Genomic DNA, 23914 nt, shown 5'->3' with positions numbered 1-23914 from the left:
AGCGTTTCCCATGCCGTGCCTCAGTTTCCCCAGCTCTGGCAGGGCAGCACGGCACAGCCCGCCCTTGCAGAGCCCCATGGGTGCTGAACCTCCCCATTTTCAGGACGTGCCCAGGGATGCTCCCAGCTCTGTCTCGGGCACCGACTCGGTGGCCCACCCGTGCCGCTCCAGCAGTGCCCCACCGACAGCAGGAGGTGACCCGGCCGTGGCTCACCAAGGAATCTGGGCAGAGGCGGCACGCGGGGACCTGCCATCCCACAAATCCCCGCAGGACCCAGACCCTCTGGGCTCCACTCCCACGAGGCTTCACCCAGGCGAACCCAAGGGGCTCCGTGCCGGGACTGGGGATACCCATCGCCACGGAACACGCTGTCCCTCCGGCACTGGTTGCCATCACCGCTGTGGGCTGCGCTCGGTGCTGCACGCCAAGGTGCCGGGGTGGGGTCCCCGCTCCCCGTGTTCCCCCCCCAGCAGGACCCCGGGGCAGGCGGGTGGCAGCGCTCGGAGCCTCCCCGGAGCTGCTCGATGCCCCAACCATGAGCACCTGCATTTCGAGGCCTTGCTCAGACAGGAGCACGTTGTGCCGCTGCCTCGGAGCTTCGGCTTCCCCGGCCACACCGTCCTTTCCCCGGCGAGCGTCGGGTGCTGGGACAGAGCCCACCCGGCATCTCCCCTCTCCCGGAGGAGGCTCAGGCATCCAGCATTTCCCTCTTTAAACAAAGGCAGCATCTCCCTACGCCACCGCTCGTCCTCCTCCCGCTCCTCCTCTGCTTCCTCTTTCTTTCCTTTCTCCCTCTTTTCCCTTTTTTTTTTTTTTTTTTTTAAAAACAAGAAATGAGTTGTCTTCCCACAGATGTGACTAAAAGCACTCTGGAAATGTCAGCCACTGCTGGAAAGGGACCCAGATAACATTTAGCTTTAGGTAAGAGAGTAGATTTTCTCTGCACTAATTCATATTTATAAGCTCTCCTGTTCCCGGGGAGAGCGCGGCACTGATAGCACTTGCTGATTGCTAGCGAGCGGAGCAGGGAATTGTTTTCATATCTGAGATTAAAGAGTGGTTTCTGCTCCCAGTGGCACCTGTGTATTTACGCTGGTCATTCTCAATTCATTCTTATAAGATTAAGACTGGAAATGGGAAATGGTTATATAGTGCCGAGCCCCGGAGAGGCCAGGGGGGACGGGGCAGTGCCGGCTCGGTGGTCCCGGCACACGAAAGCCCAAGGCAAAGGTAGCAGAGCCTGGACCCTGTGCCGGGCACAGCCCAGTCCTTTGCTGGGGGACGGGGGCTCTGCACCCCTTTGGGGGTTCCTGATGGAAACGCTTCACCGAGATGGAAACTCCTCAGCCAGATCCCGCGGGACGGTCCCTCCGCACAGCCCCGGCAGGGATGGATGGGTGATGGATGGCCAGAGCGGAGCGGGCAGCAGGATGGACGCAAGCGTGCGATAGATTAGGTGAAAGATTTATTTCTAGTATTATTTTTCAACACATCCTGGGGTTTGTGTCAGCTGATTAAAAGCAAACAAGTAAAGCCCTTCTTCTCCATGGTGGATCAAGGATCTGGGAACTTTTAGAGCTTTATTTAGTTTTTCTTTTTTTTTTTGAAATCATGTTTGTGAACTGGCTGAGCAGCTCCAGAGAGAGTCAGAGCATAAACATGGGGGGAAAGAAAAAACTGGGTTGTGTTAGGGATTGTAGGGCCTGGAATTAGGGGGAGGAAGGGGAAAAAAAAAAGGGGAGGAGGCGGCGGGGGAGGCGGGAGGGGATCGGGTGGAAAGGGAAAAAGGCGAAAGGAGAAACAAGACAATGGCAGAAGGCACCCCGGGGACTTCCTGAGAGGTTTTAGAAATTCAAAATACGCCTTAGAGCCTCAAAGCTGTGTCAGTCACAGCCCCGGTGCAGGGATCACTAAGGCTGCGGCCAAACAATACCAGATTGTCTGAGGAAGGTGGGAAAATAGGGGGTCTCAGCGGCTCCCGCTCACACCAGCGGTTCCGCTCGTCAAGCACGCGTTCCACATGAATCAATTCTGGACAGAGCCTCGGCATAATCCCCGCCAGCCTTGCTATGACAACTTGAAGGAGAATTCGGCGGCTGAGTGACAGCAGACGGAGAACTGACACGGCAAAAGACTGCAGGACTTTCCTTTGCTTTTTTTCCTCTTTTTTTTTTTTTCTTCCCCTCTCCCCTTCCCCCCCCCCCCCCCCAAGAAACTTTTTTTGGACAGCTCGTTTGGGCGCGCACGCGTCCGCGTGCTTGTGCGCTCCCGGCTGCGTGCTCCCGGTGCCCCGCGCCGCCGGAGGGGACAGAGGGGCTTTGCTCTCTCCTTACAGCTGAAAAGACCCCTCTGACCTTGCCCCGCTCCTGGGGACCCCCCCCCAGCCCTGCCCGGCACTGGGGACACTCACGGTCCAGCCAGCTCTCCCGCCTCGACACTGCTCACGAGGCCGAGCCGACCACACTTTTTGGGGAACAGCAGCAAGTGCACGGGGCGGGGGGGCTGGGGGTGACAGGGGGACCCTCCGACCAGGAGTCCCCAGGAGCCCCGGCACCGATCCCCATCCAGAGCTTTGGGGAAGGACGTGCGGTGCTGCACCTCACCTGCGCGCTTCTCTCGAGCGTCGGCCAAGGCTTCCTCTGGCTTTAGCGCAGCCCCTCGGGGGGGGCACAGGGCAGCTACAGGACCCCCCCCCCCACCGAGCTGGGGGCTCACAGCATCCCCTGGGAGGCTGTGGGTGCGCGGGCAGGGTGGGAGCTGGGCAGAGCAGCAGGGAGGGCTCCCTACAACCCAGCCATTAAGGCTTTAATAACCCCAAGCTCGTTATCAGCGGGGCGTGATGTGCAGCAGGGCTTTTTCAATTAGTCCTTTGCTGGGCTCAGCCACATGTGTTTGCGGTTTGCCGTCGAGGGGCTCTCGACACCTTTCCCTCCCAGCCCGGCGGGATGCCGCCTCGGCCGGGCTCCCGGCCGCGATGGACCGGGATGTGGCCGAGCAGGGCAAGGACCGGCAGCGATCGGCAGAGCGGGGCTGCTTTGGGTGCAGGCGGAGGGGACCTGCTCTGAGATAATATTTAAAGATTACGGTGGTTAAAGATGCTTCTCCAGCCCTGCAGCTACAGGATGCACTAATCACCTCCCTGCGCCTGTTGCCACTTACCCCTACCCTCCCACGCTCCTGCCTCGTTAGGTAAATGGTGTATATTATTAATAATCATATCAAGGATAAAAAGTGCTTTTGTCACCTCTGGATCCTGCTCCTTTTTGGGCTCCCCTGTTCCGGTTCCACATGCCTGCTCGGGGAGGCAAGAGGTATAAAGGAAATTAATTAAAAATTGCCAGTGTCTTATGTTGGAGCATTTGGGTGCGTTCAGTAGTGAAAGACAAGCGTCTTGTTGCAAGAAAATCAATTTTACAGTTACAGGAGCAGAATAAATAGAGGTGGTGCATTAAAGCAAGAGGATGAGCAGGGGCTCCGAGGGTGCCAGCTCGGTGCTTGCCACAGGGATGCAGGACGAGCCATCCTGGGGATGCTCCGGGTACCCCCGTGTCCACACCCTGAGCCTGTCCTGGGGCAGTGGCTGCCGCGGAGCTGCAGCCGCTCTCCCCCAGCAGCGGGTTTTGCTCAGAACGTGGGATTTTTACCCAAAGCACTTCTGCAAACCAGGCTCACCGCCACAGCCTGGGCTGGCCAGTCCCATGGGGTGGTTTCCAGGAAAGTCAGAATTGGCCCCAAAAAGCCACCCCGAGCATCATCACAAGGTGCACCTGGGGCCAGGACAGGGGTCATCCCGTCCTGACCCCCGGGCAGCCCCGGCACATCCCCGCTCACGCTATGAATCCATTACCCATCCCCACCGCACGAATCCCTATCTGTATTTTATTTGTATCGCCTCTCTCTCTGCAGGCATGTGGCTAAAATCTATTGGTTTTGTGCACAATTTCATTGTCTTTCTGGGGTCAGGAAAATGGTAAACAAGCCAATTATCCTTGGCGGAGGGGGTTAAACACTCCTCACCCCGCACAGCTATCGGTCCCCAGCCGGTGGGTTTCCCTGATTCTCAGGACAGTTATCAGCTGCTTGGAAATGAGGGAGCAGCAGATGGGGGGCCCAAACCAAAATGACTTTTATGCTAAACTGGATGCAGGTGGGCAGGGAACGGGTGAGGAGCGCGGCAGGAGCATGGGCAGCCATGGGGGGTCCGCTCCGGGACCCCCCTTTGCCAGCACCGGGGTCTCGCCGCCGCTTCCGGAGCCATCGCCGCCGCGGTGACCCCTCCAGCTCCGCCGCCCCGGCTGGACGCGGCGTCCCCTTCCCTGCCCGGCAGGATTTTCTTTTCTTTGCTTGTCACACCAGGACAGCGCCGATCCCTAATCCTCAAATCGTCCCTCGCCGGTTTTACATACATCTCTAAGCTCCTCATAATAGATTTATTTAAAAAAAAAAAAATTAAAAAAAGGAAGGAAATAAAAACCCCTCTGTGGGTTATTACAGGATATTTTTGTTTTAATTGAAAACTACTCCAAGCACAGAGGACCGGATCCTTGCCGGTGTAACCCAGCACAGTCAGCACCACTTGGAGGGATGAGACCACTTTATGCCTGTGCAGGATCCGGCCCAATCCCACCCAGGCCCCTCACAGCTGCTGCCACGAGCATCCTTCAGCCTGACCGGGGAGCTTGGCATCCCTGGGAAACGGATCGAGCACGGCCGGGGGAATGAGGGACCGTGGCAGAACCGGCCTGGTGAGGGACCCCCAGTGTCCCCCCACCCTGGCAAAATACCTGGGGGGGGGCTTGCAGCCTCGCACCCACCGTGCCCCTCGCACCGCTCAGCCCCGTGCCTGCAGGGTGGGAAAGGAGAGGCCAAGGATGCCCACACACACGGAGCGGAGCAACCCCCTGCAAAGGCCCCCCCCCCCCCCCCCCGCACCCCATCAGCCGCTGCCGAGGACAGCCATTAATTGCAGGGATGACTTTTCGGCCGAGCAGCAGCGAAAGCCAGGCTGGCTCTGCCGGGATTGTCTTGTTTCTCTGCACCAGATTGAAAATCGATACGGGAGAAAATTGAAAAATACATATTTGGGGTGACAGGGAGAGGAATGGGGGGCACCAGGTAAAGCTGGGGCTGTTGTAACGGGTTTCGCACACCCGGCGGGTGGATAAATCATCGCCTGGTCTGCGCCAGGTGACAGAAGGAGTTCCCTGGAAAAGAGGAGCCAGGAGCAGAGGGGATCCAGCATCGATCGCCTGGTTGTGGAAGGCAGGGCAACTGCTAGCGAGCTGCTTTCCCTTCGTTAGGATCCATGCCGCTCATTTCCCTAATAACCCACCTTGGAAGCTTTTTAAGCACTCCTGGAGCTTTTAAACACGGCTGAAGGCAGGAGCTGGGCTAGAGGCTCTGCTCTTTCCCCGGTCACCCCCTGGTCAGCTCGGGGCTGGCTGGGCTCCGGCCGAGGGGCTCCATAGTGGGGTTGGTATCCCTGGGGGGGGGGAACCGAGGCGGGCGAGGGGCTGCAAAGCCGTTCCCTGCAGTGTTACAGCTCCAGTAAAGGGGGGCCGTGGCTGTGCCGCTATCGCCGAGAGCCTGCCTGGCCTTGCCCGCGGGCAGTGCGGAGCGGCGATTCGCCTTCCTCCTGCATCGGTGCCTCGAGGAAGGGCAGCACGCGTGCACGGGGCTGCCACAGCAATGCCACAGTGCATGCACACGCATGCGTGCAACGTGTGTGCGCGTGCGTGCTGCAACGTCTGCGTGCGCCTGTGCTGCACGCGGCGGCGTGCGCGCGCACACGCTGCAATGCCTGTGTGCGTGTGCACAAGCGCATGCCGCAACACCTGCGTGCACAGGGGACGCAGCCCTCGCCATGCTTTGGCGTTCACACGCCGTAGGGCCCCCGCCAGCCCCTCGCTGCCCCCCCCGGGTCCCCACGGGCAGCTCCTGCCCCGCGCCCCGTAGATGGGGTTTGCTGGGGCATCGCTGGTGCCAGGGCGGCCTGACCGAGGGGAGCTGCTGCATTGCTAAACAAACTTAATTAAGTTGCTGAGATGGTTTCTTGGAGTTTGCTCGGCCGAGATTTTTTTTTTTTTGGAGAGAAGTTGCCTTGAAACCTCGGTTCTCTGCGGTCTGGGGAGAGAGGAAGGTCTCCGGGTGAATTAGCATTTATATAGCTGTGCCTTGCATTTCAAAACCCCCTTTATCTCTATTAGCACCTAATAAAGACAGAGCTTTGCTCTAATTCATAATTATAGCACTGGATGGAAATATTTGTGTTTCTATTCCCTGGGAGTTTGCCTCCAAACCCCTCAGCCAATTTGGAGTAAAAGATGGCCGGGTTTCCCCCCGGCCCCATCTGGAGCCATCCCTCTGGCCAGCGAGGGGCTGCTCGGGCACCCAAAACCTGGGGCAGAGCCGGGGTCACCCAAAACCTGGGGCGGAGCCGGGGTCACCCAAAACGTGGGGCAGAGCCGGGGTCACCCAAAACCCAGGGGCCACAACTATTTGCACAAGGGCTCGATTGCACGAGGGATGCTTGCTCTCAAGGGATGCTTGCTCGAGGGGTGCTTGCACAAGGAGTGCTTGCACGAGGGGTGCTCACACTAGGAGTGCTTGCACGAGGGCTTGGCTGCCTGAAGCAGAGCCCGCCGAGGTGCCAGGACAGGCAGCGTGGGCAGCCGCTGCCTGCACGTCCCTCGCAGCTCCTGCCCGGCCGGCTGCCGGGGACACAGCGGTGGCCCCAGCGCACGCAAGCCCCTGCCCGGCACGGCGCTTTTGGGGTCCAGAAACCCCCTGGGCTCAAAGGACCACTGTCCCCTCGCTGGCCGTGGCCACCCAGGGCTGGATTTGGCCGGCAGCCGTGCGGGCAGCTGCCAGGCCGGCACCCACCGTGCCGCCCCGCCGCGGCTCTGCCTCAGCCGTGCGAGGAGCTCGTTGTGGATTCACGGCACTCCCCGGCACAAATGGGTTTAAACTACCTTAAGTGTTTCAGCAGGGAACTGGCGCTGGCGGTGTAACACTGTATTACCACAGCATTAGGAGTGAAGTATTGATCCTAATCCCCTGGTTCAAAAATAGGATTATCAGAAGGGGAGGGGAGGGAGGGGGTGCGGGAGGATGCCCCGTCCCCAGCAGACCCAGTCCCTGCGGTGGAGGAAGAGGCCGGGGGACCACGGTGGTACCCGGCTGCCCCTCGCCCCAGGGTGGCTGCGACCCCCCCGGGGCCGGCACCAGCCCCTCGCCACCCCACGGGGATTCGGCCAGCCCGGGCTCTGTGGGAAGGGGCCGAAGCGGCGTTTGGGTGAGGGCGAGCTGTCGTCACAGAGTTTCTCCTTCTGCAAATCAGGTCGGCGTCTCCTCGTAGCAGTGACCGTGGCATTAGCGGTTCCATTTGACTGTCTCCAGATGCATATTTCCATTACCCGGCCCCTGAAAAGCCATCTTCCCCGATCAATACCCATGCCTTTATTCCTGATTGATTGATTGACCGATAGAGCAAACCATGGCCGGCTCAGCCCCCGCTTTCCCAGGCCTGGGGGGCTTTACTGGATTTCTGCTACATTTTCCTCTTGCTATTACTCTTTCTTTTACCCTTCGCTGCCCTGCAAGGGGGGAGCAGACCCTGCCGTGCAGTCCCAACTCCTAATGGGGTTGGCTGCCGTGTGCCGCACGAGGATGGGGCAAGTGGGACTGGGGGGGCTGCAAAGCCTGTGAGAAATGGGGTGCACCAGGAGCAGGTTGCACCAGGAGCAGGTTGCACAAAGGAGCAGGTTGCACCAAGGAGCAGGTTGCACCAAGGACTGGGCTGTACCAGGGAGCTGCCACCATGCCCTGGCCCCCCTGCCGTGCCCCCAGCCCCCCCCAGAGCCCCCTGGGCTGATGGCAATGGTTAGTCAGTCATGAAAGGGGGAAATGGATTCACTCGAGTCCTCCGGTGTGCATCTTATTGCCTGTGACACCGGGCTGGATGGCTGCTTATTATTATAGATTAATGCGTATGATTGAGGCTGGGGATGGATTCAGGGCTCTTCTGTGCAGGAAAAGAAGAGGGGGGGTCTCCGAAGTCCCCCCCCATCCTGCCCACCGTCCTGCCTCCTCTATCCCAGCCCCGGAGCTTTCTCCTGCCGCCTTGGCCCCGGCGCAGGACCCGGCTGCCGGGCTGAGCCCCCACGGCACGGCTGTCCCCTCCTCGGCTATTTGCTTCTCCCTGCCTGGCTGACTCTGAATACAGTTTGCATTTCACTCCTAATCTCCTCTCCTTAGTTTTTAATCCCCTCTCTCCTCCCGGGCTGCTTTTCCCTCTCCTCCCTCGCCTCCTCTCCTTCCCTCTCTCTCTTCACCCTCCCCCTCCCCGCAAGACAAATTACCCTTAATGATATGCTGAAGGCCATGACACCCATGTTGTCTCTTTGTCATCCTTCGCGGTGCAGCGTGAAAAGATAATACAAAATGCGGCACTTATCTACAATTGAGCGCCAAGACAACTTGCTAATCCCTTAATAACGTGGCGGCCAGGGCCCCATCGGCTGGTGGCTCCCGCTGCCGCATGCCAAATCGCCGCCGCCGCTGCCAGAGGCCGGTTGTGCCCCTCGCCGGCGCGGGTGCACGGTGCGTGCCAATTGCCAGGGCCGTGGGTCCCCCGGTTCCCGGTGGGGAGATGGTGGCAGCAGATGGGTCTGCGGGGGGGGAAAAAAAGCAATAAATGGACCCAAAAGGACGCGGCGAGGGGATGGGGCAGTGGGAGCCTCAAGTGGCAGCGTGGAGGGGGTGGATGCCAGCCCCGAGGTTAAAAGAGCCGTATCCCCACGGGCCTGATCCTGACTCTGCTGGTGCCCATGGAAAACCCATCCCCGATGGCTGCTGTCGGTCCAGCTCTGCTGCAGAGCGGAGCAGGGCACGGCCTTGACGTGCACCAACCCGTTGTACATCGGTGCGGCGCTGGGCATTCCAGAGGGCTTTATCCCTGCGCCCACCCCCCAGGGTCCCGCTGGGGGACGAGCATCCCTGCACCCAGTGCCTGACTGCCTGGGACAGGGACACCGGGGCCCCCCCGAGTCCGGCATCCCCCCGGCCCCACGCCGCCGTGACGGACAGAAATTGCCACTTAATTTCCGGCTTCCTTTCCCCTTCCCACCCCCGCCATGATTTACCTCTCCCCAGAGGAGCCCAAAAGCTGTAAACACACTTTTATTTGTCAGTTGTATCCCTGCAGCCGGCGAGGCTGTTGAAAAGGTAATATATGATTTCAGTCCTCTTTGCTTGATGATGTCGGGATTAGGAGCCCTACATATTTTATAGAAACCTCTACATGATCTTCCTTTATAAATCATTTAAATAGGAGTGTCTTTTCTTGGTGTGTGATATAAAATATTTACTGGAGTGGATGAAGGCTATTCATCCGTGTTTACCCTCCCGCTTTCCAGACCGGCTGCATTTACAAACAGCTCAGCCCGGTGCAGCCCTTCGCCGGCTGCCTGCGATGAGCCGGTTCAACGGCAGCTCGGCCGTGGCACAGGGAGGGTGACAGCCGGGCTGGGCTCCCTGGGGATGGGAGCTCCCGTCAAGGGGAATTTTGAGAGCTGGCACATTCCCCCAGCTCTGGTTTGCTACAAATAGAAACGATTTTGGTACAGCACCCCAGAGCATCCTCCCCATAGCACCCACCAGCCCTGTGCTGGGCCAGGCCGTCCGCCACGTGGCCGGCTCTAGTCTGCAAACCCAGGGTCCCCCAGCAGCTCCCACGTTCCCAGGGCCGGACCCCCCCATCCCCGCTCACCCCAGTTCCTGCCCAGCCCCGGCTCCAGCGCCGGCAGCCTCTGTCCGCAGCATCCCGCTCCCCACCCCATTAGCATTCATTGCAATTCTTTTCATTTGTTACCTGGCAGGGGAATGAAAACACGTTGTTCCCCCCAGCAGGGTGTTTCCTACGGCGAGCCCCAACTTTTCAATCATTTCTTGGCACCGCCGTGGCAGAGAGCGGCCCCCCCCGCCCCCCGGGCAGGAGCCATTGCTATTAAAAGGCTCACCCAGGGGCATGTATTTTACATAAGACGCCATGTACATGCTGTGCAACATTCAGGAGGATCATGCTGGAGCAATTGGTCCGAATATAATGCCGGTTACCTTGCGAGAGAGGAGCTCTCCGAGGGGAATGGATGTTCACTCGGTGCCTGGGGGAGAAATTGCTCCTCGGCAAAGCTCTGGGGGCTGGCAGAGGGCAGGGACGCGGATGCTCGGTGCTTGCTTCGCCTCTCCCACCGGCCAAGCTGGGCTCAGGATGGTGGCAAAGGGGCAGGGAAGGTGCCCTGGGTGTGGGCAAGGGGCACCGACCTCCCGAGATGCTCTCGCCCATCGCTCCCTACGGATGCTCCCATGCCCGGGGGGCTGCAGCAGCCCCCAGCCCACCCCTCCATCGCCCTCCCTGCGAGGCCGCCCTCACCCCCTCCTCTCCCTGGGGCGGGGGAATTAACAGCTGAAGAAAACTAAATGTCTAGTGGCCTGAAAAGTTTCATTTCCTGCGAGCAGGACCCTGCCAAACGGCATGTAAAGGAGGCTGCCATCGCTGTGCGCAATTACACACCCGGCTGCCTTATTTCATGGAAATCAATGGCCGCAAAGGGACAGCGCGGGGGCTGCACGCACCCGCCTCCCCCCTGCGCTGCCCGTTCCAGCCGCCCACCGGCACCAGGCACGGCCCCGCATCCGGATCAGCCGGGAGCAAAGGTGCCGGCGATGCTCTGGGAGCGGCGATGGGAGCCGGCATCCCTCACCACGTGCGACTCGTCTCTGCCGCGGCTCAGCAAACTCCCCGCTCTCCTCTCTCGCGCTATTTTCATAAATCATTCCCCCGATCTGGTATTCTCCTGGGTGCTCGGCAGCCGGCAGCTTGTTACATGAACGTTTCGGGTTGTATCGCTTGTACCTATCAGGAGATAAGGCTGGGGAGAGGGATGGCGGGAGGGAAGGCAGGGAGTGAAGTGCAGATGTGACAGCCGGGTAGCAGAAAACAAGCAGCAGGGACGGCGGGTCCCCCCGCACCACTTTATCAGCGCTTTCCCCCCGCGAGCCCGGCCGCCTCTCACGGTGATGGATGCACGCTCTTATCGGAGCCGTGCCGAAATGGGGCAGGAGCCTGCGCCGGGAGCTGCCGGAGAGAAGCGATGGAGCCTGGGAGGTGCGAGTGATCCCACGGTGAGCACAGGGCGCTGCAGGGTGCTGCGGTCCCCTGCGTGGGATGGGACCGGGGGATGCAGGGACGAGCCCCGCACGTGCAAACCTCGGTGGCCACCGTGCAAGCTGGTGGATGCAGGAGCCCGAGCTCTGCAGCACCCACAAGCCACGTGCAAAGGCACAAGGCCACGGGGGACGCAGGGAGGCGAGACGGTAGCCCGGCCCCTGGGAATTCATTTAAATGGAGCAAATTGAAGCCCGATGCTGGGGAGGGGTCGTGGGGCAGCTCGCAGGGAGGGAGCCCAGAGCACTTGGTGGGGTTTGGGGGAGGCAGCATTTCGGTGGGTGGGCTGGCCGGAATGGGGGTCAGGGTGCCGGCAAGGTTGGGGAATCATGCAGCCTTTGCAGAAAGGATCATTTTTAGCACGGGATGCTGCCAGCCTCCTGCTCTCCCTGGGGAGAGCTCGGCTCAGCCCGTCCTCGTGCTGTGAATATTTCCCTCGGCACACGATGCTCGGAGCTGCCCCAACGCTGCTGGAGGAGCCAAGGCAGCATCCCTGCCCGAGCAGGCACTGGGCTGGCCCCTCCGCAGCGCAAATCGGGAAAACCCTCGTGCAAAGCATGGCAGGGATCAGACCTGCCCAGCTGAGCATCCCTCCTCAGGCTGTGTTTTGCCTGCAGGCTTCTGAATCTGGAGCAAGAACAAGAGGAGAGAAGGCAGAGAGCTGCCAGGGGGAACTGGTGAGTTTCTGGCCAGATCCTGAGCCTCACCGAGATGTAAACCTGGATGATATCACCGGGGCTGGGGAGGCTACACCCTCCTGAGCAAGCTGCGGATCAGGCTCCTGCGCTGTCTGCAGCTGTAACTTCACACCAGGCGGGATATTCCACGGGCCAGTGGAGCACGGTGCGCCTGCTGCCTTCATGGGATTAACCGAAAAAACTATTAACACCGAAACGTTGAACTGGGGCAAGGAGCGGCACGCTGGCAGAGACGGACAGTAGCTGCTCTCCTCAGGAAGGTGCACACCATGACCGGGCAGCTGCCGCCATGGGGGCTCGGGACCCCCGAGCTGCCCCGGGGCTGGCCCCGGTGACTTTGCACCAGAGTGGATGGGGAGCACCAACGCGGGATGCCGCAGGGTCGCAGCCAAGGGTCCGTCACCTCCCAAAGCTGCCCTTGGAGGTGCAGCTGGGTCGACCCAACCGTGCCCGTGGCCGCCGGCACCCCAGCAGCCGCCCTGCCTGGACACGAGCTTCGTCCCCCCCGGGATCGCAGGGGGCAGCTCCCACCACCCCCTGTGTGGCCAGACAGGGGTCCGGGAGTTGGTGGGAGAGAGATGGAGCCAAGCATGTCCTGGGCTGGGAGGAAGAGGAGGAGGAGGAAGGTGCAGAAGGGAGAGCGCGTGCTGGAGCAGGGCTGTGCTGGGGGAGCTCCCCTTCACCGCTCAGCAGAGGAATTACGGCGAACCTGAAAAGCCATGGCCCACGAGCTGCCCTCATCCCACCCCACACCTGAGCATCTGGAAGGAGGGCACGGACCCGGCCCTGCCGCCCCGCACCAAGCCCTGGGGTCCTGATCAATTGGTGCAGCCGTATCCTGGAGTAAATCAGCCCTTAGCGCAGCGTGCGGAGGTGAAGCCGTATCTCCGTCAGCCCTCAAACCCCGACCACCGGCACAACGGGGCTGTCGACCTCGGGGGCTGCCAGCGCCCACGCGGCTGCGAAGTCCTGGCACCGACAACGTAAAATTGGTGCTAGAGAAGACTCAGGCCCGTAAAAACCCATTTCAGACACCGCCAGCCATTCGTGACGTCCCCCCCCGCTGCCTCCCACCTGCCTGCGGTGCCGGCCGCACTCGGCGGCATCGCCCCGGCAGCTGCTCTGGCTGCGGTTGCAGCCCCCCCAACCCAACAGCACCCCAGGGCAAGGGGGTGCTGGGCAAGCCCCATCCCATCCCTCAGCCCTGGCTCTCCCCTGCTCCAGCCCACTGCCCTGGGGACACCCAGACCCCTGCTCATCCCTGCGCCCCATCCTGCCCCCTCGGCCCCGCCCCGGCTGACGGCAAAATCCCAATTGCAGCTGGGACTAAGGGTATTTGGGGGCTCATGGGGCTGTCGGTGGTTGTGGAACCCCCCCTGGGGCTGGGGGCTGTTTCCTTCCCCTTCCTTCCCACACGCTGCCACATTTACGGATAAGAGATTTAAGACGTGTTTCATTTCTCCAGGTCAGCGTGCAGAGGAAATCTTTGTTTTCCAGCAGTGCCAGACACTTCAAATAAGGAAGGAGACGGGAAACCCATTCCCATTCCCTGACAGCCCGTCTGCTGCGGCGGGTTATCACCCCGGCATCGCCGCAGCCTCCAACCAGGCAGGGAGCCGCCGTTCCCCCGCACGGTAACGTGGATGCTGCCGATGGGATAGTCGGTGAGAAGCGGTGACGCTGGGGAAGGGAACGACCCCGGCCCCGCTCGCTGGGAGGGGACGCGGCTCCAGGACCTCGACCTTCCCTCGACCAGGGGCTCGACTCCGCGGTGGCCGTTTCAGCCCCAGTTACGGGCTGCGTTAATAACCCCGCTCCCATCACCCGTGCGCCGGCGTCTGCAGCGTGTGGGTGCTGCAGCGGGTCCCCTCTCCCCTTTGCACGAGGCTGTCGAGACCCCCAAGGCGCAGGGACCCCCGCGCACGGGGCGGGTGGGAGACGCGGGGAGCCTGGCCGTGCCCTGGCCTCATCGGCGGCCCCAGTCCCGTGTGCCCCCATCCAGCCCCGGGTTAAATATAATAAAAGGACTGAACTGCGCCGGCGGGCGATACCTGGTGGGCGATACCCGGCGGTGCCGGCCCCGGCGAGATGCAGCAGGAGGAGCATCTGAGGCTGGACCAGCTCTCCATCACCGCGAGTCCTTAAATCAAACCTCACCGCTTCCGTGAGAGAAACGGGCTGCCTGATCTAAATGATCCCTTTCAGGCCTTAAAAATCCATGACTCTATTAATTACTAACGATGATCCTTCTCAGCCTTGTGCCTGCCAGTTTGCTATTTTTAACTCCGTATTTCCAACCCCCAGTGTTAAAAAAATCATGAGTCAGGCCTCAAAAAAACCTACTGACTGGGTCTAAAAAATGGCCTTTTTTTTGGTAAGTCCCTGCCGGGCTCTCTCCCTGGCACTTTTCACTGCCCGAGCCCATCGCTGGCAGAGCTGGCAGCAACTGCAGAGCTCGATGTAGCACCCACCTCCCCAGCGGTGGGTGGTATTTATCCCTGCTCCTGGCACACAGATGGCCCTTATTAAAAAGCAAAATTAGTCTTTCACTCTCTCGTGGCAAACTTCAGAGCCTCGATCAGCTGTACGAGCCTGAATTAATTAACAGCGGATTGTTCCTATTCTGCTAATTATGCTGAAATACGCATTAAACGGCGGGAATGAACACGGGCCGCTCAAAAAAAGTTACTTAGTACTTACGGAACAAAAAGAGCAGGCGAGCGGGTGCCCTGCCCTCCCCGGCTGGGTCCTGCTCTTCCAAGGGGTGGGAGTTGCGACAGGGTTAGCAAAGGATGCTGTGATGCCACGTACGAGCAGCCTGTCCCGGCTTTGGTGGCCTCCCGGGATGTCACCTGTTGGTGGCCCGACGCTGCCCCAGCACGGGGGAAACTGAGGCAGAGGCGGGCGAGCAGCCGGGGCTGCCACGGCACCCGGGGAGACGCCGGAGCATCCCAGCCCTGAGCACCCACCCACCGGGCTACATCGCCTCCGATAATTAAGTACTATCAACAATTGCATATTAATTAATTTAATATCCATTATTATTCATTAACGCGGTAATTAAATCCTTCCCGTAATTAACACACCACCCAGCAGAGCGGTCTGGTGTCTCAGCCCCATTGCACCAGGGGAGAGGGCTGCACGGGGAGCGGGGACGGAGCCGAGCGCGGCCGCCCCGGTGCCGGCGTTGGCCCCCCTGGCTCGCCCCGGCCGGCGGCTCCCGGTGCCTGCGGGGGACCGGACCCCCCCCAGGGACACGGCGCAGCTCAGCCCGCAGCGCCGCGGCATCGGGAGGGAAAGTCACTTCTCGAAAGCAAGGGCCTCACACGACATTTATTTTTATTTTATTATAAAAAAATACAGAATCCAAATGGGGCGGTGATCCGGTTACCATCAGCACGACGTCGAGGACGAAAGCGGCGTGTCTAAGGACGAAGCTAGGCGGAACGGAGACCAACACGCAGAACCAGCGCCCACGATGGGCTGCTCCCGAGGGACAGCCCGGCCACAGCGAAGCACCCCCAGCCCTCAGCACCCCCTCGCCTCGGCTGCCGGCCCCTGCCAGCCTCGCTGCCGCGTTCGCTTTTCCACTCTCCCACAGTCGCTGTACACAATATAGATATTTATATATATAATCTATATATATATAAAACACAGACCGAAGGCCAGGTTTTGCCGTCGCCTCTCCCCCGCGAGCCGGCACCGTGGCAGGTGGGTGCTGCCGGCTCCTCCTCGGAGCCCGGTGGGTGCTCAGCGCCCAGCTGGGTGGGTGCCCTCCCTCATCCCCTCAATAAACACGATGCTTTCGCTCGCCTTCGAGAACCACGACCTGGTCTGGACACACGGGGACAGGGACGGGACGGCAGGGAATGCGATTTTTTTTTATTGGGTGTTTTTTTTGTATTTTTTGGATGGTCAAGATGAGCTTATTGCGAGATTTCAGCTTCCTAGTCTAAAAAATAAAAATAAAATAAAAATAAGATAAACCCTTCCATAAAATTCATTCTCAACAATACATAAAAAAAACCGCTCACAGTATAGCGCTGTATGTACAGGGACGGAGCCCCCGCCGGCCCCCCTGCTGCCGGAAGGCTCTGGGGTGCGCTCGGAAAAGGCGCCCGCAGGAGGGGCTTCGGCCGGGTCCGAGCCCATTGCCGTCGTCCCCCGGGACCACCGACCCCCCGGGGCGTGGGGGTGGCTCTGCGGGATGGCACGGGAGCCCCCCCAGGTGGGACAGCCCCAGATTTAAGGCGAGGAGGGGTCAGGCCCCGGGGCTGCGGGGGGGGGACCCCTCCTTGGGGACCTGCCACCCCTGGGGTCAGGGCCAACCTTGGATCGGGGGTTTCAATGAGTTTTTCTTATTAATGCGAAGAAGGAAAAGGAAAAAATCCCCAAGCCCAGCCCCGGAACTCCGGGGATGCCGGCAGCAGCCGGGGGACAAAGGGGCGACCGTGGGGAACGCCGCGATGGTCCCGCACGCGGCCGCTGCCCCCCCCCCCCCGTGGGGGCTCTCGCACCCCCAAGGCATCGTGGGGGGGGGGCGCGGTGCAGAGCAGAAGGCTGCGGAGGAGGAAAACCTGCTCCACGGGCAACGCCGGGCCGGCACGCTCCTCCTGCCCCGGCGAGATCAGCCCTGCCGCGGACGGGGGCTCCAGCCCCGGCTCCAGCCAAACGCCCTCGGAGCGATCCCAGCTGCTGGGCGAGCCCGGCCCGCCGGCTCCCAGCGCCCGGTGGTGCTCCCAGTGCCGGCCAGCCATCTCCAGTGCTCCCGGTGCCGGCCATCCTCAGCGCTCCACGTGCCGGCCGGCCATCCCCGGTGCTCCCCTCGGATGCATCCAGTTTGCTTCGCTGCTCGCGGAGCGGCCCCGGGGTCCCATGGGGACAGCGGTGACATCCGTGGCACGAGCGGCGGGGACGGGGTCACCCCACCAGGCGCTCAGCGGGGACTCGTGTCCGTCCAGGCCCCCCCATCCCCGCGCCCCCACGGCGGAGGGGTGGCAGGGGAAGCGCGCCGCAGCCGGCACCGCGACGTCCTGCTGCCGGAGCGATGGCCGGGCTGGGAAGGAGTCTGCGACAACGGAGCCGTCGGCACCGTCGCCGGCATCCGTCTCTCCTGGCTTCTCGGCGCTGCCCGCGGCTCTGCCCGTGGCCGGGCGAAGGTAGGGTGCCGCAGCCGCCCCGGCGAGGGGCTCAGCGGGAGGGGGCTGAGCCCGGCCCCGTGTGGGTCAGTCTGACACGGGGAAGCCCGGACTGAAACAACCCAACAAATAAAAATAAAAATCTTTTTTCTTTTAAAAAAAAAAAAAAACAAAACCAAAACAAAACAACGAGGACTCTATATTTGGTCTAGAAATGTAAAAAGCGACATCCGACAGGGAGGGCTGGCGCCGAGCAAGCCGTAGCGCAGAGATGGGAGCTTTCGGCAAGCGCAGCCAGGATCCATCCCGCGGGGCAGCCCTTCGCCATTCCCGGCACGATGTCCTGGCGCGGTGGCCGTGCGAACATGGGGACTTCACGCGGCAGCAGGATCCGGGCGAGCTTCTCGCCGGTAGCACCAACCCTCCACACCGGTGATCTCCCCAGGCACGTCCCGCTGCCGCAGGAGCCACGACTCGAAGGCGATTCGGGGTGGCCAGGATCTGTCCCCAGGCTGCTCCTTCCCCGCGGAGCCGCTCCCCGGCACGTCGGTGTCGGTGCTACGAGGCCAGGAGCGTCCAGACGACCGGCACCACCACGAGCACGGCGTGCGGGACCCTGAGGCTGCAGCAGGAGTTGTTGCTGGTGAAAATGGGCTCCGGGGACTCGTAGAGGGAATCGTCTGCGGAAGGGGAGGAAGAGAGGGAGGCGTGAGCTGACGGCAGAGCCGTACAGGACGGCCGCACGCCGGGGCGGATCCTGTCCCGGCAGAAGGGCGGTGCTGCTCAGCACCCTGGGGCTGGGGTCCGGATGCTGCTGATGCAGCAGCATCCCCCGTGGCGAGGAGCTGGGTACCGATCCCCCCCCCCCAAATCCCGGCTTCCCCGAAGGCGCGGCTGCCGAGCCGCCCTGCGCCACTCCTGGGACCCGAAGCAGGGACACCAACGCGCAGCTCCGGCAGCCCTGTGCCGCGGGGATGGGCAGCGCGGGGATGCGACGTGTGCCCTCCGGGGCCGGAGGGTGGGCGAGGGCACGGGGCGCTCCGGTTCCTGCCCTCTAAATGGGATTAAGCAGCGTTGCATCCCATCCCCTCCTAAGCCCCCCCGACAGCCCCTGGGTCAGAGGCGGGTGCCATTGTGCGAGGGGGATTAGCCGCGGCGGCCGGGGCGGCTTGGACGTGGGTCTGGGGGCTGGGGACGGACCAGCCTGTGCGGGGCAGGGGCACCCGCTCGCCAACAGCTCGGTGGTCCCGCAGCCAAGCCCCGACCGGCGGCAGCCCAGAGCGCGCAGGGGAACACGTTAAACGATGGCTAAAGCTGTTAACGCGCTCCCTGGGCTTGGCTTGCCCGCATGTGTTACTGGATTAAGGATTTTTATGGACCCAGAACCAGGAAAAGCAGAGGCTGGTCCTGTCTGGGGATAGAGCATCCCCCCTCTATCCCCCCCCACACCTGGTCCCCTTGTCCCTCCCTGTCCAGGAGGGTCCCTGTGTGGGTTCACTCGAGACCAGGGTCCCCCTGTGCCGGGCGCTTGTAATTGAGAAGGTTTCAAGGACTCGTCCTGGGGCCAGACCCAACTGAGGGGTGCCCAGCCTGGACAGCCCTTGGGGAGCCCCTGCAGCCTCCTCTCCCCGAGCTGCACAAAGGCAGCCCTTCCTCTCTGCGAGGCATCAGCATAATGAAATCCTGATGTTATTAAAACACTAAAAAATAATATCATGAGAGATTTTTTCCCCCTATTATGCCCTAGTCCTGAACAAAACAGAATGATTTTTTACAGATGGTTTCATTATATTGGGTTTTATTTTAAAGCCATGCAAATAAAAAAAAAGAAAGACATCCTTTTAAATGGTGACATTTCGCAGGCACTCTTCCCCAGGGAGAGCTGCTGCCATTTGCTAATTACACGTTAACAGGAGAAGAAAATTATTAATTTGTTTTTTTAAATGGCTGAGTTATTTGATTCTGAAAAGTAGCCACTGTGCAGAGATTATTATTAATTTTTTTTCCCCCTATCTGAAACTCAGCGGCAAATGTCCACCGTGCAGGCGATGCGCCCGCTGCGGTCCAGACACTGCCGGGACGGCTCTGGCAGGGCTGCGGGCACCGTCCCCGTCGGGGTGCTACCCAGGTGGGACCCGGGGCATCCCGTCCCCCTCCACGGTCTCCACTCGCCCGGGACCACCAGCCACCGCTGGACCACCAGAACCGCTCCCCCCTGGGGACCCAGGACCCCCCCCCCAGCTCGCTTACTTGTTGGCCGAACGTAAACCTTCAGCTTCAGGCAGGGTCTGTCCACCATGTTCGGGGGGGACGCGGCTGCAGAGAAGCAAAGGGGAGAGAAGGGGGTGGGTTAGGGGGGCAGCGGCTCGGCCCCCACCATGGGGACGGAGCAGAGCCCGGCTCGGGGCAGGGACGCATCTCAGGGACCCCCCCAAGGGTCCGCGCACGCCGTGACCCCCTGAGCTCGGCGGGGAGATGGGTGGCCGCATCCAGCCCCGCTGCACAGGGCCGGGGCAGGGGGGGTCGGAGTCGGGAGCGGTACAGCCCCCCCCCCCCATGGGGTTTTCCAGCTCATGGTGTCACCGAACCTTAAAAGCCACCACGGGGGCTGCCCTGCCCCGGCACAGCTCCAGCGGCAAACCCTGCCTGCCGAGCCAGGTGCCAGGGCTGTTACGGTGGGGGGGGGGGGGCACACAACCTGCGGGGACGAGCCGTCTCCGCGTCCCCTCCCGGGGTCACCTCACATAAATGCTGAAGCAGCTTGAAATGCGGATCATAAGGCTGCTCTGCTGCGGAGGCTCCCCGGGGCATCACCTTGGGCAGAGGGAAAAGTGGGGGTCCCAGAACCCGCTCGCTCTGGGGGAGCCCCCCCTCCCCGCTCCCTCCCCAGTGCCAGGGGGGCCGCATCCTGCGGGGAGCCCGGAGGAGGGGAGCAGAGCTGCCCCACAGCATCCCTGGCACAGAAGAGCCCTCAGCCCCCTCCCCAGCCCCCACATGAGGGAGGGCGGGCTGGGGCTGCCCCCACCACATCCCAGGTGAGCCCAGTAAAGGGTCCCTGATGGTCCCAGCACAGCTGGAGCGACGACGGCTGGTGTGGCTTTTGTCCCACCGCCTGCGTTGCAGAGGGCTGCGAGAGCACAGGCAGGGCTGCGCGGCTCTCCCTGAACAGGCAAAAAGAGGATAAAGGCACAGAATAAAAATAATACTCATTGGGAGAGAGAAAGGGAGTAATTGCAATAATTATCTTGGTGAAAGTCCCCTCTCAATATGAGAAAATGTGATTTTTATATATATGTTTTTAAAGGAATTTAATTTTCTTTTCTCTTTTTTTTTGAATTAAAGAAGAGGAGAGAGCATTATTCGCAATAAAGTTTAATTTCAGCTGGAAGAAGGGGGAATTGGGATGCTGCTCGCAGGAGGGGCGGCAGCAAGGGGCCAGCCCTGCCTGGGCACACGCAGTCCCCTCCGGCAGCACCAGGCCACGCCGTCCCTCCCCTCCGGCGCTTAGGGGGGGACACGGCGGGGTCCCCGGTACGGATGGTGACACAGGGGCCTCCCCCCCTGCTGCTCCACAGGACCCGTTTGACTTACTTTTACCAAATAAAACCACGGGGCAGCTGCGGAGGGGCCGCCGGCTCGGTCGGGTCCCTGGCCCCCCCCCCAATCTCCTCCTGACCCCTCTCTGCACCCCGGAGCTGTGCACCCACCTCGTGCAGCCCAGCACCCTGCCGTGATGGGGGCCGTGTACCCCCGGACCCCTCGACAGTCGCATCCAGCCCCCGCACCGGGGTCAGCATCTCGCCCGTGCTCCCACGGGAAGGGGCGCAGCCCCGGCACCCCTGGGCACAGCCATTTCGGGGAGATGCCGGGGATGCTGCAAAGCCTCCATGGGTTTTTTTTTTTTAACCCTTCCCTTTTCTTTTCCTTCCTGGCACTACACCCCACGCGGGGAAGGAGAAGGTCACGCGAGATGCTCCTGGCGCCTGCCGCGCCGTGCCGTGCCGCGCGGTGCTGTGCCAAGCCGCGCCGCGGGCATCCCGCAGCAGCTCCGTCCACCGGCTCCATCCCCAGGGCCAGCCCATGCCCTTGACCCGGCACCGGGAGCACGAGCGCGTCCCCGTGCCTGCGAGGTTAATGGCATTCCAATTTGCGAGCTCGAGGAGGAGGTAATTTCTTTTCTTTCATGTCTGCTAAATACGGTTCCTCAAAGAGGCATAATTTCTAATGTTCCGCATGACATGAATTCTAACCGGTTTAGCAATGATCAGCTTCACCATTTACTTCTGTGTAATCTCTCCCTAACGACATTAAAAATAAAAAAAAAATAAAATAAAACGGGGGGGGGAGGAAGAGAGAGTTGTAGATGCAGTTATTTCGCAAGTGACATTTTACAGGGGGAGAGGGAGAGGGGGGAAAAAATGGTAATTTAATATAGATAAAAGGAACAAATTAAGTGGGCTGAAAACAGATGCTTTAGGAAAAAGGGGGAGAAATAATAAGGAAGATAAGCATGCCGGCTGGGTCCTGTGCGAGAAGAGAGGCGTCCCTGTCTCCCTGTGACACCGTGGAGTGCTTGGGGGTCATGGTTTCTCATTTATTTTATTTTTTTTCCCTCTTTATTGATTGCCAGACTCCCAGCGCCTGATCCGAGCCCCATTAGCTTATTTTTCCATGGCTCCAGCAGGCTCCCGAGGAAGCCAGTCCAGCTCCTCTCCCCCTCCTCTGCCCTGGCCCCTGCGTCCGGCCGCTCCGGAGGCAGAAATTCAACGAGGGTCCTGATCCACCCCATCCCGGGGTACCCTGATCCTGCCACCGGTGCCTGGGCACCTACAAAAAAGTTTCCCCCAGAGCAAGTCGGCCAGCTTCGGCTTCATCTGTTGGGCGAGAAAGGGGAGCGCAGCCCCGGGAGAGCACGGGAACACGGGAGCGTGCGGCAGAGCGCGGGAGCGCGCGGGGCCGCTGCCTGGGGCTGGCAGGGCTGTGCCGCCGCACCGGTGCAGCACTTTTACCGGTGCCCGGTGGTGGTCCCACAGGGATGAGATCAGTGTCCCCATCATCCCGCGGTCCCTGGAAAGTCCTAGTCGCTCTCGTGGCCACCCCATGCCCATGGCTGTGACTCAGCCCCGGCGAAGGCTTTGGGCACCAAACGCGTGCCAGCGGGGATCGCCACCTTGAGCCGGACGTGCCGGCGCTGCCGGCACAAGGGCACGGCTGGGTCTGGGGGCTTTGCAGCATTTTGGGTGGCCAATGCAAACCGAGCCGTGGCTCAGCATCCGGGTCCGGTCTGCACCGCGGGGCGATGCCGAGGACGTCCCCGGAATGTGCTCGCCGGACCCCCACGTATCCCCTCCCCGCCGGCCCCTACTCACAGATATAGTAGTACTCGTGGCCGGGTCTGAACTCGAAGCCCAGCGAGAAGGGGGTGAAGAGCTGGAACTTCTCCGAAAACTTGAGGGGCCCGTTGGGGGAGTCGGGCCGGTTGCACTCCCAGCGCTTGAAGCCCCTTTGCCGGTGGTCGCAGGACGCGTGCCCCTCGTAGTTGACCATGTAGAGGATGTAGCGCTCCATCCGCTCGGGCAGCGGCTCCTCGTAGTGCGGGCAGTAGATGTCCAGGTAGTCGTTGATGCTCACCTCCACCGTGTAATCCCCGCGGTGAAACCTGCGGGAGAAGCCGGCGTCAGTGGGACCACGTTTCACCGGATCCCGCCGTGGGGATGCCGGTGGCCCCGGGACACGCTGAAACCTTGGTTTGACCGTGACCCCGGGCCGGATCCAGCCCAGCCCAGCCCTGCACCGCTCTCCTCTCCCCATCACCCCCTCCCAGGCACCCCAGCCCCCCGCCCACACCAACACCCCCATTAACCTACAAGATTAACCCAGAGCTTCTTTGTTTTACGCCCGATAAACCGGCACCACTTGGTAGTAAGTCACAAAAAAATCATTATTCACGGCGATGCCGTCGAAGCGTTGGCATCGCTGCAGCTGTGCGCTGCAATCCCAGTGTAATTTGCGTTTCTGGCAATGATTATCTGAGAGATTAAGGGATTAGCAGCGCTGGAGAACTCCGTGGCACATGCTGGCAACTCCCGCCTGGCAGCCGCCCCCCCCCGGCTCCTCGGGGCGACCCCTGCAACCCCCCATCCCCAAACTGCACCCCGGGGGGGGACGTTGCAGACCCCCAGCACTACTGGCACGGCAGCCGATGAAGCTCGCCGGCCAAGCTCACTGGCTCCCGCAGGAGCCAACCTGGCAGCCTGGCTTTTTTTCCCCCTCATGTCGAGCACGTTTTCTTTGCTAATTAATTTGAGGCTCCTGCGGCACGGCCCTCCTGCCAGCAGAAAGCCCCCTGCCTTGGCATGACCAGGGATGGGGGGACGCCCCAGGGCTCCAGGGCCAGCGCTCCCGGACCCCGAGGAGCAGCTCCGCACGCATCCCCACGGCTCGGCCCCGGGGTGGTCAGCGGCTGGAGGGGTCAGTGCAGGCCTGGGAGGGATGGGGATGGTGGCCACGGCCCCCCCCGGCCACCCCAAAGCAGCATCTTTGGGCTCCCCAACATCCCTGCGCCCGCCCGAGTCTCCAGCGGCTGCGAGCAGGGCTGAGATCGGCTCCAACTCATCACACGGGACAACCCAACCTTGCATCCCTGCATCCCTGGGGCGGCCGAGCGCTGACGGGGCAGGTGGGGATGGCAGCGAAGTGCTGGCAGTGGGAGAGGGTGACCCAAAAAGCACCCAGCACCCCAAAAAGGGAATGGGGGACTGAATACAGGAGGCGGGGGGGGGGGGGGGGGGCTGGTCTTCCAGCCTCGCCAGAGCCACCGAGCAGCGGCGTCCAGCCCCCATCCAGCTCA

General features: G+C 61.4%; 1 protein-coding gene and 1 long non-coding RNA gene across 3 annotated transcripts in view; one reads left to right on the top strand and one right to left on the bottom strand.

Annotated features, from left to right (window-relative positions):
• Nucleotides 1-10954: 10954 nt before the first annotated feature.
• On the top strand, nt 10955-15398 carry LOC115348874. Its single transcript, XR_003925947.1, has 3 exons — nt 10955-11185; nt 11846-11905; nt 15290-15398. It is a non-coding gene; the product is annotated as an uncharacterized LOC115348874 (long non-coding RNA).
• The window catches only part of EFNA2 (ephrin A2), a 49993-nt gene continuing 41327 nt past the window's right edge, over nt 15249-23914 (bottom strand). For both annotated transcript variants that reach the window (XM_030032264.1, XM_030032265.1), the window contains exons 2-4: nt 22434-22723; nt 19315-19380; nt 15249-17744 (exon numbers count right to left, since the gene is read on the bottom strand). In XM_030032264.1, the coding sequence (XP_029888124.1) occupies nt 17623-17744; nt 19315-19380; nt 22434-22723 (478 nt within the window). In that variant the 3' untranslated portion in view covers nt 15249-17622. The remainder of the gene's footprint in view (nt 17745-19314; nt 19381-22433; nt 22724-23914) is intronic.

This window comes from Aquila chrysaetos, chromosome 12 (genome assembly GCF_900496995.4).
Source record: "Aquila chrysaetos chrysaetos chromosome 12, bAquChr1.4, whole genome shotgun sequence".
Classification (NCBI taxonomy): Eukaryota; Metazoa; Chordata; class Aves; order Accipitriformes; family Accipitridae; genus Aquila; species Aquila chrysaetos.
This window is presented reverse-complemented; position numbering and strand designations above follow the sequence as displayed.